Here is a 15,201-nt window from a genome sequence, read left to right as displayed (position 1 = left end):
TACAAGTCCCATTTGAAGGCACCATATGTCGTGGTTTTAAATATGACACGGTAAAAACTGCTTCTTCTTCTTTCTTTCTTTTACAACGTTAGCTAACCGCTAACTAAGAGTGTAGCCCCTGCGGCGTACACGTCTCGTGTTTCAAGTCACAGAGTAAGAAAATGCTAACATCGGCTAATATTAACATGCTAAATACATTGCTAGCAGGTGTTTGCCTCTTGTATTATAGGCAGTTAGCATGCTAGAATGTAGCTCATTAGCACTAAACATGACTCAGCTAAGGGTTTTTGTGCTCTGGAATCAAGAAGTTAAATAGTTTTTATAGCCTTTCTTTTAATATAACATTTGCTTTTGAACCAAAGCAACGACTTAATCAAAGACAAATTAAATAATTCATTAGGATTTGTTCTTTAAAGAACACGTAAAAGCTCATCGTGGTCCAAACTAAACTTGTCGGGCGATTTCCCGACATCCATGTAGCGATGTTTTTCAGAATTCAGGTAACAATGAAATGCTAATTTTCTTTGCAAAACATAATTAATTGTACTTGCATGTACAATGTAAAACGTTACCTTGGAAGAAATACAAAGATATATTGCTTTGGTTAAACGTGACGCTCAGCTCTGTGACTTGAATCCAAGAGAGACATAAACAACAAGGGCCTGAAAACAAAGTCAATAAATACACATTTTGCTTAAATCTGCTTAAATATGAACCAGACAAAGTGTGACGTGTTGAGTTTTGCCAAAACTGGCGATTGATTAACAAATGAACAGAGATTCACCAATAATCGCTGCATGATGATGATGAAGAAAGGTGATTATCTTTAGTTTCAGCATCAACTCACAGTAAATCGAACCTGGGAACCTGGAAAACTGCTGCTCTGTTATAACATAACAGCAGCAATGTATTGGTGTGTAAAGGTCCAGTGTGTAACGGTGAGGAATAATGAATGAATGTATGTTTGCATAAGTGTTTTTTTTTTGGTTTCCGCAGTCTTTTTTAAATATACTTTACGTAAGGGCTTTGCTTTACGGAGGCAGCTGCTGTGTTTCTACAGAAGCCTGAAATGGGCAAAAGCACAATAACAAAGAACAAATCCTTTCTGGTATGTAAAGGCCACCGTAGTTTCCTGACACGCTTGGGGAAAAATGGATGGATGGATTGTGCTGCAACAAAATCACTAAATAAAAACAATATTATAAAACAATAAAACAGAACAGATTGGAAATCAAATCCATCAAATTAAAACATGCATTTTCTGTGTGAACCACAGCTGCCGCTCCAGTTTTTGCTTGTTTTACGCGTAATTGTTCATGTTTGAGGAAGGAAAAAAGGTGCTGATTATAGTCACAGCAGCAGCCTCAGAGGAGGAGGAGCTTAACTCTTGACTTAACTCCTCCCCTCTGAGGCTGCAGGGTTTGAAATGAAAGGCAAACAAAATGGAGTTCATGGTCTCAGTCGTCGTTGACCAGGACCTGCCACACGATGAGGTGGCTGCGCTCGGCTTTAGCCAGGAAGGGCTGCAGTTTGATGGGGACGTCTTCTCCTTCGTCCACCTCACCGTCTTCATCGCCTGAAGAGACACAGACACACACACACACACACACACGGAGACGAGCGTGTTGATCTGGATTCTGCCGAGGTGATTTTAAATCCCTCCATGTGGTGAACTCACCCATCCTAAAGTCGATGTAACCTTCTCCTCCGCTCATCACCAACATGGACTTGGTTCCTTCCTGAGATGAGGCGTCCGACGCCTTGTCCGCCGCCGTCTCTCCACCGCAGGACGAAGACGGAACGGCATGACCTGACAAACATGGTTTTAGATGTTAGTGAGGACACTTCATAGACATAATTCATTCTCTAACCCCTAACCCTAAACTTAACTAGAGCTGTAATCAACCAAAGAAACTCTTGGTCGACTAAAGCCCTGAAATTTAGACCAAAAATCGACGGGGGGTACTTTGCGGGTGCAGCTCTTTTATTTTGAAAAGACCCGCAGAGCAGGTGCGTCTGCAGTTATAAAACCAATCAACGATTATTAGACTAAAACATTGAAATATGCTAATAATTCTTATATGTTCATACTCAAAACGGACGGAGCAACCTTAGCTTAGCGTTTTAAATGATATGTCATGTTTGTAGAGCTGTGAAAAGCAAACCGTTGCTTGCAAAGTTTGTGTTCCACTTTTTTACCATCATCTATTTTTGTTCCTTTGATGTCTGACATGGATGTGACAGGACTGAGACTGTAGCCTCACATGAAAAGATCAAAATTCACGTCTAATTAATGGAACGCTAATCTGTGTCGCTCATGAGCCACGGAGCGACAACAACCCACCGGGCTGGACTAAACCAAAATAGTGGAAAACAAGAGGGGTGCTCTCTAAAGACAGACTGTTACCTGTGAAGCGCGGGTGCTGTAAAACACCCCTATTAGCATGTGGTACTTTCCTCCTAATGAAATTCACCATAAAAATAAATAAAAAAATTAATTTTGTCGACCAATCACAATTTTGGTCGAGCCAGAGCGTGTCGACCAATTAGTCGACCAGTCGACTTTGACTTTACAGCCCTAAACTTAACCATCACAACTAAGCTTCTAACTCGAAGCTAAACCCGATTCTAACACCAGGTCTCAACTCTGAAAAAGACCTTTAAAGACGTCTCAAATGTCCTCACAAAGGCCTGGGACATTTTGGGACTACATTAAACTGGATTTAAAACTGTAGTACGTAACTTTAGATATAAAATGGTGTTATTAGCGGTGCATTAGCGGCGGCTAACGGCGCTCACAACGTTAACTGACCGGAAAAAGACGCGCTTGACATCATGTTTACATGCACCGGAGTCCAGGCACCATTTAACAGTTAGCTCCTTTAGCGCCGTTAGCGTGTCTACAGTCGAACTGGAGCGGTCGTAAAGAGCAGCGCTACAAATAACCAAATACTGCGTATGTCTGCCTCTGTTTTTAAAGTTAAGCGTTACTTTAGAGACTCGTTTTAACAAATCGGGAGCTACGTAAACATCGACGTCACGCGTGTTTTCTGGTCAGTGCGTGAATGTTGACGCCGTTAGCGCGCTAACGTGCCCAGCACTACTAACAAACAAATGTCTCTTACGTCCAAACCCTAGAATTAGCACAACGCTGCGATCTCGTGTCGCCCCTGGTGACAAAGAGTAAACAAGATGTCGTATTAAAGACAAACGTGCGTCGCTCGTTTACCTGGAACTGCGGAGAAGAACTTGACGGCGTCGCGGTGACCGTGGAAACAGAGCTGAGCGTGAGCCATGGAGCAGTAAGGGACGAAGGTGCCGGCCGTCACTTTGTCGCCGCTGTCGTCGCCGTAAACGCGCACCACGCTGCCCGGATGGTTCCCCGCCGCTTTGATGGCCTTGGCGGCAGCTGATGAAACGGAGCGAGAGAAAAATAACATCATGTAACGTGACTGAGCTAAAGAAGCTTTTACAGATTCACAGACATGAGACGATAAGAAAACACCATGTCATGATTATCTTAAAAAAAATAACCGTCATGTCATGATAGGATTGGAGCAATACATCTACTTTAATGTCTTAAATGATGAATATTTTAACAACAAACAACAATGTGGCGACCGAGATTCACTTAAAAAAACGGAGGCTCCCCCTTCTGGCACGACAAAGTAAATCACTCAGACTGCCTGTTGCAAGACAGACAGCATGTTCAAGTCGCTGTATGAATCAAAATCAATGAAGTGAATCAATAAAGAAAGAAAATTTAAGATAAAATGATCAACATTAAAGCAGCAGAATTTCCCTGTTATATTAAAAAACGCCTATAAGTTTGCATTCAAATAAAGTGGGTGTAAATGAAGGAGGAGGGTATTTTAACAATCAATAAATCAGTTTCAGATGTTTTTTCTAAATTAATAACAATAAGTTATGTGATTCTAGCTTCTCAAATGTGAATATTGTGCAGATCGTTTGCTTCTAGATTGATGAGAAACTCATAACTTTGAGGTTTGGGAGGCACCGATTGAGATTTTGTGACCTCAATAACTATTAAACCGACTCATTTTAATGTATAAGTGTTAAAAAAGAAGTGTGTTTACACTCCGTCAGAGGGATGGAGACGATGACTCCATTTCCAGTGCCGATCCACAGGCGATTGCACGACACCATGAGAGCAGTGATCCTCACAAACGAGAAGCCCAGTTTCCCCGTTCCTGTGTTTTTAAAAGAAGACAGAATTAAAAACCTAAAACTAAAACAAGACGCTTAACAGTCGCAGACGGACGCGACGGATTGACCTAGCATCTTGCTGACGTAGGGCTCGATGTCGACGTCCTGCAGGTGCTGCAGCGTGTGAGCGTGGAACAACCTGAGGGTGGAGTCCAGCCTGATGGACACCCAGATGCCGTCTCCGTCCCAGGCCAACTGACGCACCTGACTGTCCTTACGAGGGTGAGCGTCGAAGGATTTCTGCAGAGAACAGGACGACATCTGAGTCCACATCCGGAGCAGAATTTACCTCAGCTCTACTTTTTTTAAATCACAGGTGACTCTCGCTCTTACCTCTATCTTCATGGCTTTGGGCTGCACCACGTAGATCTTGTTCCTGTAGCCGCACCACACCTTGTCGTGCACCACCGTCATGCAGCGGATGGAGTGGTGCGGTCGACCCAGGTCGATCAGGTGGTAGTTGGTCAGGTCCCACTGTCCGTCTGAGCGACACAAGAGAAGGAGAAGATTTAGGGTGAATTCCAATTCCTTTCTTAATCCTCAATCTCAAAAATGTTCTCCCTCTAGTCCAAGTTCTGTCCTGATTCTCAGATAAATTAAGTTGAGGCCAAGTTTAAGGGCTGTATCGCCCTCAATATTGAGATTTTCCAACACCACCATTGGGACCAAGGGCTACCCAGAATGCATTGCGTGTTTTCACATAAGAAAGATGGCGTCGAAAGCAGCGAAACGAGTACGATACAAATGAAGTATTTTCTTTGTTAATAGAGATATAAAAATGATCTTAGTTTAGGCCCATATTATGGATTACTGACGTCATTGTTGCCTAACGTTTATTTTTATTTGACCATCTTTTGTCAATAGTCGGCCGGTGTGGTTTACTTTTCAATAAGTCGTGGTGTGTGGTAACTGTCAGCTGAATATTTGTATGAGTATCATCTTATAACTAACTGACAACCTAATAACTTGACTGACAAACGGATCAGAATAAATAATCCTGACGTAAATGTCTTCTACTTCTTCTTCTTCTTTGGAGTTGACAGACTGGACGCAGCTTTTGTGTTATTCTGCCCCCTACAGTCTGAAGACGTATCTGCATTTAAGTGGTGTCCCATTTCTAAGTGACAAAATAACCCTCAACACTTGGTTTTGAGGATCAGTTAAGATTAAGGGTTAAGATATGAATTGGAATTGTCCCTTAGATTTAGATCTTTATCTCAACGCGAGTCGAATACGTGACGACGTCCACTCACCAACTCCTCTGTGGAAAATGGCTAACGTGCCATCAGTGAGTCCCACCAGCACTCGTCCTTTTACGTGTCTGGAGGACGCAAAAAAACAGCCGCTGAACATCCAGGAAGCAAATTGTTTAACACTGTAAAAACAACCCTACAAGAAATAAACCAAATATCTTGACATTTATGTCAAATACTCTTGTTTTAAGACAAATAACCAGCACATTTTGCTTGGGTAGAATACCTATGGCACTTTTAGACTGTAATGTTCTTTAAAATTAGGGGAAAACAGGCCAGAAAATTAAGAAAGCTGTATTTATTATAAGCAAAATTCTCTTATGTAAGACATATTGATTTAAAATGAGTCTTCCTTTTCGTTGATTTAGCTGATTTTAAGGGTTTTTACCTCAGAATTTCTTGCACACACAGACATTTGTGAGAGTGAATCCTTGGGATTTCATGAAAACCAATGTTTTAGTGGTAATTAAAGCTTAAAGTAAGGCATCATTTCTCATTAAAAGACAAAGTTTGATATATTTTACCCTTAAATGTGATTATTTTATAGTTCAACATTGGCTTACCAAGATTATTTATCTTCTTTAAGACAAGAAATTTGTCTTATTTTACCGTTTTCTTGAAACACCATAAACATCCAATATTTGCGTTTTTTGTGCAAAAATTAAAATATGTATTTGTGTAATTGACTTGAATTCAGTGTATTTATCTAAATCACATCATTTTTTGGACTTATTTTTCTTATTAAGGCTGAAGATACTTAAGATAATTGTGTATATAATGACTAAGTGCCATTTTCAGATAATTTTACTTGAGTCTTGACCGTTTATTGTCTAGCGCCGCCCTGTGGGACATCAACAAAAGTGTCATTTTGGAACCATGTTCATCATTTGACAATGAAAACCCACATAATTGTGTCTCATACTGTAGTGAACTAGAGGAAAAATAATCTTTATTTCACTTACACGATGCCGAGCACAGAGTCCTTCAGCTTGATGGAGTGGAGACACTTCTTCCACTGAGCCACAGACGAGTGCACGTACACACTGGAAAGAAAACACAGTCTCGCTTAGTCGTCGTCGTCGTCGTCATGTTTCTCAGATTCATCACAGACGTCGGTTGTAAGTCGTCGTCGTCATCTCACTCACCAGCCGTTCTGCGCTCCGAGCCACATGGTGGGTAGAACGCTGCTCATCTTCTGAGCCTCCTCCATCATCAGGTCCTGATGCTCCTCGGACGTGGAGTTAGAGCTCACGCCGTCTTTCAGCAGATCGCTCTCCCTGTTTCATCATCAGTTTTAATACATTTTTAATGAAATTATTCACATTTAACAAGCTAAAAAACTAACTTGTATCATTGACTTGCGCTAGCCATAGCATCAGCAAACTCGGGAACTAGAAGAACTGAATGAAATTTCTTGAAAACGTCTCCAGACGTCTCCATCACACCGGCTGAGTTGGAAAATAGGTTGTATGTTCAAAATTCCGAACTATCACTTTAATAATCACAGAGTTGTTTCAGTCCTGAAACGGTGGATAGATATTTACGTCTGCGCTGATTAAAACATGGAGATGTGAGCTGTTCTTACCTCTGAGTGTAGCTGCCTGACATCTCTGGTGTCTCCGACCTCTCCGTCGTCTCCGGCGTCTGCTGAGCTCCCAGAGGGTCAGTGAAGACGTGCTCGGTGTAGACGCCTCTCAGAGTTCCTCTGTGGTTGGACATCCCAGCGCTGACCTCCGTGGCCTCTGTGGCTTCTTCTTCTTCTGCTGCTCTGGATTCTGCAATCGACGTAAAAAACAACAAACATCAGCTCATATTCGTGTAAAGAACCTTTTTTTTTTTTTTTTTTTTAAGAAGTAGATGAAGAAATCTTACCAGATTCTCCATCTCCTTCTGCACCGTCTGCTGTTTGGGGAACGGCCGCGGATCCTTCAGCCGCACACCCGACGACGGTGATGCCGCCGAGCACACCGCCGCCGTTTGCCGAGCTAACGTCGGTCACAGAGGAGTCGTCGTCTCCCGCTGGTCCTGCGTCGCTGTTTGAAGGCACTTCTTCACCCGCGGGGTAGTCGGTTTCTCTTGCACCTACAGATTGAGATTATTATTTTTCCCCACTTGTAGCCCCCGGGGCTCTGTAGCGCCCCCAGTAGTCAAGTCACGATCAGACAAAAGTCGTCAGATCGGCCAAAATTGTCTCATCGCACATAGTTGTTCCTATTTTAACCAAACTCAGTACACTCGTCGCTCTTGTGACTTCAAACAAATGTCTAATGCACTGTCATTAGCTCCGCCCACCCAGAAAGTTGACGTTAAAATGGCAGGAAAACTACTTTAAAATGTCCACTTTTTGGAAGCTTTAACGTCAACAGAACCAAATAAAATTTGTATTGTGAGTCCTACGAGTGCGATAGGTGATGGGTGATAGTTTCTTTAATAAACTTAAATCATTTAAAAGATTTCAAAATACTGTATCAGGCCGTTATTGGACAAGATACAATAGGGATTTGTGTTGAATTTGACTCATTTATTGTTAAAGCAGTTAAATTGACTGTTTTAATGTTATTTTAACACTGCTAGGCTTCTTTTAAAGTGTATAAATAAAAGCAGGTGGGAATGTTTCATTTAAAGGCAGAGAAAGAGACAAAGTCTGGGTTTTAGTTTCAACATCAGCTGAAATAAAAGCAGCAGGATGATCACGCAGTGCAGGAACGAATAAGGATAGATAACCAAATTAATACAGAGAGCAGCATCGTTGACTCACCAGGAACGCTGGAGATGCAGAGCACATGTGAGTCACAAACCAAGAAGCTCTCCAGGATGATTCCGGGCTGATTGGCGTCGATGACGACCACTTTGGTGGAGGACTGTGTGCTGGTGCAGATCCACACCAGCGACGACAGCTCGTCCTGCTGCTTCAGCTCCTTCTGCTGCTCCTACAAGTGTCATATGAGGAATCCACCATCACGGGTTTGTGTCTTTCATGATGTAAAAGCTGTATCACACTTCTGTGTGTGTGTGTGTGTGTGTGTGTGTGTTAGTTTGTACCTTAAGGTCTTGGTCCAGTTTGTCCAGGCTCGTCTGAGAACCCGTCTTCTTTATGGGACTCTCAGGTCCAGGGACGTCACTGTAGAAGACGCTGGCTCCTACGATGGAGCCTCCATCTCTGGTTTTACCTCCAGAGAGATTCACGCCAGCGGCACACCACAGCTGAAGCACAAACACACACACACACACACACACACACACACACACACACACACACACACACACACACACACACACACACACACACACACACACACACACACACACACACACACACACACACACACACACACACACACACACACACACACACACACACACACACACACACACACACACACACACACACACACACACACACACACACACACACACACACACACACAAATGTCATTTACAGGTAAATGGTAAAGAATAAAGAATGTTTGCCCTGATAAAATATTATGCATACATCTCAAATGTTACAAGATACTCTTTGTTTTTTGAAGAAAGTCAGCTCACTGTCAAAGTGCATCAGGGTAAATGGATCATTTCATGATTTTCAAAAATTCATTAAAATTATTCCTTAACATATTTGCAAATATTTTTAACAGATCCTTGTTCAGAGTGATGTCGACTATTATGATGGTGAATTTCAAGTCATTCTGAGATACTTTTTGTTTTTTTGAAGAAAGTCAGCTCACTGTCAAAGTGCATCAGGGTAAATGGATCATTTCATGATTTTCAAAAATTCATTAAAATTATTCCTTAAGATATTTGCAAATATTTTCAACAGATCCTTGTTCAGGGCGATGCTGACTATTATGATGGTGAATTTCAAGTCATTCCGAGATACTTTTTGTTTTTTGTAGAAAGTCAGCTCACTGTCAAAGTGCATCAGGGTAAATGGATCATTTCAAGATTTTCAAAAATTCATTAAAATTATTCCTTAAGAGTTTTGCAAATATTTTCAATGGATCCTTGTTCAGAGTGATGCCGACTATTATGATGGTAAATTTCAAATAATTCCGAGATACTTTTTGTTTTTTGAAGAAAGTCAGCTCACTGTCAAAGTGCATCAGGGTAAATGGATCATTTCAAGATTTTCAAAAATTCATTAAAATTATTCCTTAAGAGTTTTGCAAATATTTTCAACAGATCCTTGTTCAGAGTGATGCCGACTATTATGATGGTAAATTTCAAGTCATTCTGAGATACTTTTTGTTTTTTTGAAGAAAGTCAGCTCACTGTCAAAGTGCATCAGGGTAAATGGATCATTTCATGATTTTCAAAAATTCATTAAAATTATTCCTTAAGAGATTTGCAAATATTTTCAACAGATCCTTGTTCAGTGTGATGCTGACTATTATGATGGTGAATTTCAAGTCATTCCGAGATACTTTTTGTTTTTTGTAGAAAGTCAGCTCACTGTCAAAGTGCATCAGGGTAAATGGATCATTTCATGATTTTCAAAAATTCATTAAAATTATTCCTTAAGAGATTTGCAAATATTTTCAACAGATCCTTGTTCAGGGCGATGCTGACTATTATGATGGTAAATTTCAAGTCATTCTGAAATACTTTTTGTTTTTGAGAAGAAAGTCAGTTCACTGTCAAAGTGCATCAGGGCAAATGGATCATTTCAAGATTTTCAAAAATTCATTAAAATTATTCCTTAAGATATTTGCAAATATTTTCAACAGATCCTTGTTCAGGGCGATGCTGACTATTATGATGGTAAATTTCAAGTCATTCTGAGATACTTTTTGTTTTTTGTAGAAAGTCAGCTCACTGTCAAAGTGCATCAGGGGAAATGGATCATTTCAAGATTTTCAAAAATTCATTAAAATTATTCCTTAAGAGTTTTGCAAATATTTTCAATGGATCCTTGTTCAGAGTGATGCCGACTATTATGATGGTAAATTTCAAATAATTCCGAGATACTTTTTGTTTTTTGAAGAAAGTCAGCTCACTGTCAAAGTGCATCAGGGCAAATGGATCATTTCAAGATTTTCAGAAATTCATTAAAATTATTCCTTAACATATTTGCAAATATTTTTAACAGATCCTTGTTCAGTGTGATGCCGACTATTATGATGGTGAATTTCAAGTCATTCCGAGATACTTTTTGTTTTTTGAAGAAGGTCAGCTCACTGTCAAAGTGCATCAGGGTAAATGGATCATTTCAAGATTTTCAAAAATTCATTAAAATTATTCCTTAAGAGTTTTGCAAATATTTTCAATGGATCCTTGTTCAGGGTGATGCCGACTATTATGATGGTAAATTTCAAATAATTCCGAGATACTTTTTGTTTTTTGAAGAAAGTCAGCTCACTGTCAAAGTGCATCAGGGTAAATGGATCATTTCATGATTTTCAAAAATTCATTAAAATTATTCCTTAAGAGATTTGCAAATATTTTCAACAGATCCTTGTTCAGAGTGATGCCGACTATTATGATGGTAAATTTCAAATAATTCCGAGATACTTTTTGTTTTTTTGAAGAAAGTCAGCTCACTGTCAAAGTGCATCAGGGTAAATGGATCATTTCAAGATTTTCAAAAATTCATTAAAATTATTCCTTAAGAGTTTTGCAAATATTTTCAATGGATCCTTGTTCAGGGCGATGCCGACTATTATGATGGTAAATTTCAAATAACTCCGAGATACTTTTTGTTTTTTGAAGAAAGTCAGCTCACTGTCAAAGTGCATCAGGGGAAATGGATCATTTCAAGATTTTCAAAAATTCATTAAAATTATTCCTTAACATATTTGCAAATATTTTTAACAGATCCTTGTTCAGTGTGATGCTGACTATTATGATGGTGAATTTCAAGTCATTCCGAGATACTTTTTGTTTTTTGAAGAAAGTCAGCTCACTGTCAAAGTGCATCAGGGTAAATGGATCATTTCATGATTTTCAAAAATTCATTAAAAAATATTCCTTAAGAGATTTGCAAATATTTTCAACAGATCCTTGTTCAGAGTGATGCCGACTATTATGATGGTAAATTTCAAGTCATTCCGAGATACTTTTTGTTTTTGAGAAGAAAGTCAGTTCACTGTCAAAGTGCATCAGGGCAAATGGATCATTTCAAGATTTTCAAAAATTCATTAAAATTATTCCTTAAGATATTTGCAAATATTTTTAACAGATCCTTGTTCAGTGTGATGCCGACTATTATGATGGTGAATTTCAAATAATTCCGAGATACTTTTTGTTTTTTTGAAGAAAGTCAGCTCACTGTCAAAGTGCATCAGGGTAAATGGATCATTTCAAGATTTTCAAAAATTCATTAAAATTATTCCTTAAGAGTTTTGCAAATATTTTCAATGGATCCTTGTTCAGGGCGATGCCGACTATTATGATGGTAAATTTCAAATAATTCCGAGATACTTTTTGTTTTTTGAAGAAAGTCAGCTCACTGTCAAAGTGCATCAGGGCAAATGGATCATTTCAAGATTTTCAAAAATTCATTAAAATTATTCCTTAACATATTTGCAAATATTTTTAACAGATCCTTGTTCAGTGTGATGCTGACTATTATGATGGTGAATTTCAAGTCATTCTGAGATACTTTTTGTTTTTTTGAAGAAAGTCAGCTCACTGTCAAAGTGCATCAGGGCAAATGGATCATTTCAAGATTTTCAAAAATTCATTAAAATTATTCCTTAACATATTTGCAAATATTTTTAACAGATCCTTGTTCAGTGTGATGCTGACTATTATGATGGTAAATTTCAAATAACTCCGAGATACTATTTGTTTTTTTGAAGAAAGTCAGCTCACTGTCAAAGTGCATCAGGGTAAATGGATCATTTCAAGATTTTCAAAAATTCATTAAAATTATTCCTTAAGAGATTTGCAAATATTTTCAACAGATCCTTGTTCAGTGTGATGCCGACTATTATGATGGTAAATTTCAAGTCATTCCGAGATACTTTTTGTTTTTTTGAAGAAAGTCAGCTCACTGTCAAAGTGCATCAGGGGAAATGGATCATTTCAAGATTTTCAAAAATTCATTAAAATTATTCCTTAAGATATTTGCAAATATTTTTAACAGATCCTTGTTCAGGGCGATGCCGACTATTATGATGGTGAATTTCAAATAATTCCGAGATACTTTTTGTTTTTGAGAAGAAAAGTCAGCTCACTGTCAAAGTGCATCAGGGCAAATGGATCATTTCAAGATTTTCAAAAATTCATTAAAATTATTCCTTAAGATATTTGCAAATATTTTTAACAGATCCTTGTTCAGGGCGATGCCGACTATTATGATGGTAAATTTCAAGTCATTCTGAGATACTTTTTGTTTTTGAGAAGAAAGTCAGCTCACTGTCAAAGTGCATCAGGGCAAATGGATCATTTCAAGATTTTCAAAAATTCATTAAAATTATTCCTTAACATATTTGCAAATATTTTTAACAGATCCTTGTTCAGTGTGATGCTGACTATTATGATGGTGAATTTCAAGTCATTCCGAGATACTTTTTGTTTTTTGAAGAAACTCAGTTCACTGTCAAAGTGCATCAGGGCAAATGGATCATTTCAAGATTTTCAAAAATTCATTAAAATTATTCCTTAACATATTTGCAAATATTTTTAACAGATCCTTGTTCAGTGTGATGCTGACTATTATGATGGTGAATTTCAAGTCATTCCGAGATACTTTTTGTTTTTTGAAGAAAGTCAGCTCACTGTCAAAGTGCATCAGGGTAAATGGATCATTTCAAGATTTTCAAAAATTCATTAAAATTATTCCTTAAGAGATTTGCAAATATTTTCAACAGATCCTTGTTCAGTGTGATGCCGACTATTATGATGGTAAATTTCAAATAACTCCGAGATACTATTTGTTTTTTTGAAGAAAGTCAGCTCACTGTCAAAGTGCATCAGGGTAAATGGATCATTTCAAGATTTTCAAAAATTCATTAAAATTATTCCTTAAGATATTTGCAAATATTTTTAACAGATCCTTGTTCAGGGCGATGCCGACTATTATGATGGTGAATTTCAAATAATTCCGAGATACTTTTTGTTTTTGAGAAGAAAAGTCAGCTCACTGTCAAAGTGCATCAGGGTAAATGGATCATTTCATGATTTTCAAAAATTCATTAAAATTATTCCTTAAGAGATTTGCAAATATTTTCAACAGATCCTTGTTCAGAGTGATGCCGACTATTATGATGGTAAATTTCAAGTCATTCTGAGATACTTTTTTTTTTTTCTGATGAGCCACTGCCTGTCTGTTGCAGCGTGATAAATCAGTGAAAATTAAAATTCCTCCAAAAAAATTGCATTTGGAGTTTACTTTTGACAAATATGGAGAAAAATAACAATATCAACAATACAGTTTAAGATATAATTTAATATTAAATACTATTTAATACTAAGTGAAGTAAATATAAGAATTACCTTCATAGAAGCGTCTTTCTCATCCAGAGGTCTGAGGAAAACGGGAACAGGCAGATTCTTCATCTTACTCTCCGTCTGACCTCCGTTGACCTTTAGAGCAGCGACAGTTCAGATTCCAGTACTTTTGACAGTCGGTGCTTAAAGGTGCTGGACTTTTCCTTACCTTGTATTTCTTGGGCAGACTCCAGCCGTACGCCTGCACTCTGCCGTCCTCCTTCTGTACGTGAGCTTTCACCTGTTTGTACTGTTCCCTCTTCTGCTCTCGTCTGGACACGACTTTATCTGAAGCCACTCTGTGACGACGACACGTTAGCAGCACGTTTGGGGAAGTTAGAGACATCAATAGCAAGTTTATATATAGTAATTGCAGATTATAGCAAATAAAAACAATGGAAATTATTATGATTTAAAGACACAGAGGTCGTTAAAAACAAATATTACATGAATTAAAAGACAATTAAACTTGTGTGCATGTGTTTAATATAGATTATACATGTTTCTTGATGTGTGCGTTTGCTTTGTTTAAGGAATAAAACAAAACAAAAAATAGGTATTTGCTAAATAAATAATATCAATAGTGCATTTTTGGTGACACTTTCTATATAATAATACCATCATTGTTAACAGTTTAAAATGAAAAATGTACGAAAAATGATGTCACAGACATTTTCCAATAACATCTAAGTCTTTACCATAATATTCTTGCTCCATTACAAAAATATTACCCTATTTTTAACTGTACTGTGATTTAAAGTGTTCCCAGTTTTATTTAAGTGATTATTCAGGTGGAAAACCTCCACAAAGATGCTTAATTAACTATGAAAAATTAAGAAAATACTCTTTTTTTAATTCATTTCTATTGTATAAAGGTCTATTTCCTTAGTTAATTCTTTCTATATTTTACTCTTAACTTATAGTTTCTCTTTAAAGGTTACATTTTCTTTCAATTTCTTTAGTTTCCTTGTTTAAAAAAAAAAAGCCCTAATAGTGCTTTTATCCATTTAAATGAAATTTTTTCCCATAGTAATGACGTTTTATGACATTAATCATTAACAATGTCATGTTTTCCATCTAAAACTTACTCCTCGTTGAGGAAGTCAAATGCCTTGCTCTTGTCACTGGGCAGCTGCTGCAGAGCGCTGCTCCTCTTCTTCACCGACGGCTGAATCTGAGACGTGGGCGCGTTGTACTTGACGTTGACCGGAGCCTCCGTCGACGACGGCTTCTTAGCGGCGGCGCCCGACGAGCTGAACAGACGGCTGAAACTAAAGGTGTGAGGGCAGGG

The 15,201-nt window shown here is 38.2% G+C and overlaps 1 protein-coding gene across 4 annotated transcripts in view; it reads right to left on the bottom strand.

The window, feature by feature from the left end:
• spag9b (sperm associated antigen 9b) overlaps positions 1–15,201 on the bottom strand; it is a 41,653-nt gene that overhangs the window by 1,693 nt on the left and 24,759 nt on the right. For 3 of the 4 annotated variants that reach the window (XM_083903550.1, XM_083903551.1, XM_083903552.1), the window contains 16 exons: positions 14,999–15,181; positions 14,080–14,209; positions 13,917–14,006; positions 8,523–8,684; positions 8,239–8,410; positions 7,353–7,562; positions 7,066–7,255; positions 6,626–6,757; positions 6,443–6,523; positions 5,481–5,548; positions 4,561–4,709; positions 4,296–4,467; positions 4,098–4,211; positions 3,230–3,409; positions 1,679–1,810; positions 1–1,576 (listed from right to left, as the gene is read on the bottom strand). The exon at positions 1–1,576 is cut by the window's left edge and continues 1,693 nt beyond it. In XM_083903550.1, the coding sequence (XP_083759676.1) occupies positions 1,458–1,576; positions 1,679–1,810; positions 3,230–3,409; positions 4,098–4,211; positions 4,296–4,467; positions 4,561–4,709; positions 5,481–5,548; positions 6,443–6,523; positions 6,626–6,757; positions 7,066–7,255; positions 7,353–7,562; positions 8,239–8,410; positions 8,523–8,684; positions 13,917–14,006; positions 14,080–14,209; positions 14,999–15,181 (2,284 nt within the window). In that variant the 3' untranslated portion in view covers positions 1–1,457. Of the gene's footprint in view, positions 1,577–1,678; positions 1,811–3,229; positions 3,410–4,097; positions 4,212–4,295; positions 4,468–4,560; positions 4,710–5,480; positions 5,549–6,442; positions 6,524–6,625; positions 6,758–7,065; positions 7,256–7,352; positions 7,563–8,238; positions 8,411–8,522; positions 8,685–13,916; positions 14,007–14,079; positions 14,210–14,998; positions 15,182–15,201 lie in introns of those variants that run through there. The other variant, XR_014593036.1, reaches the window with a different exon arrangement.

The sequence above is a fragment of the Microchirus variegatus genome (assembly GCF_963457635.1).
Source record: "Microchirus variegatus genome assembly, chromosome: 17".
In the NCBI taxonomy this organism is placed as follows: Eukaryota; Metazoa; Chordata; class Actinopteri; order Pleuronectiformes; family Soleidae; genus Microchirus; species Microchirus variegatus.
Note: the sequence above shows the minus strand (reverse complement) of the source record. Positions and strands in the feature narration are given on the sequence as shown.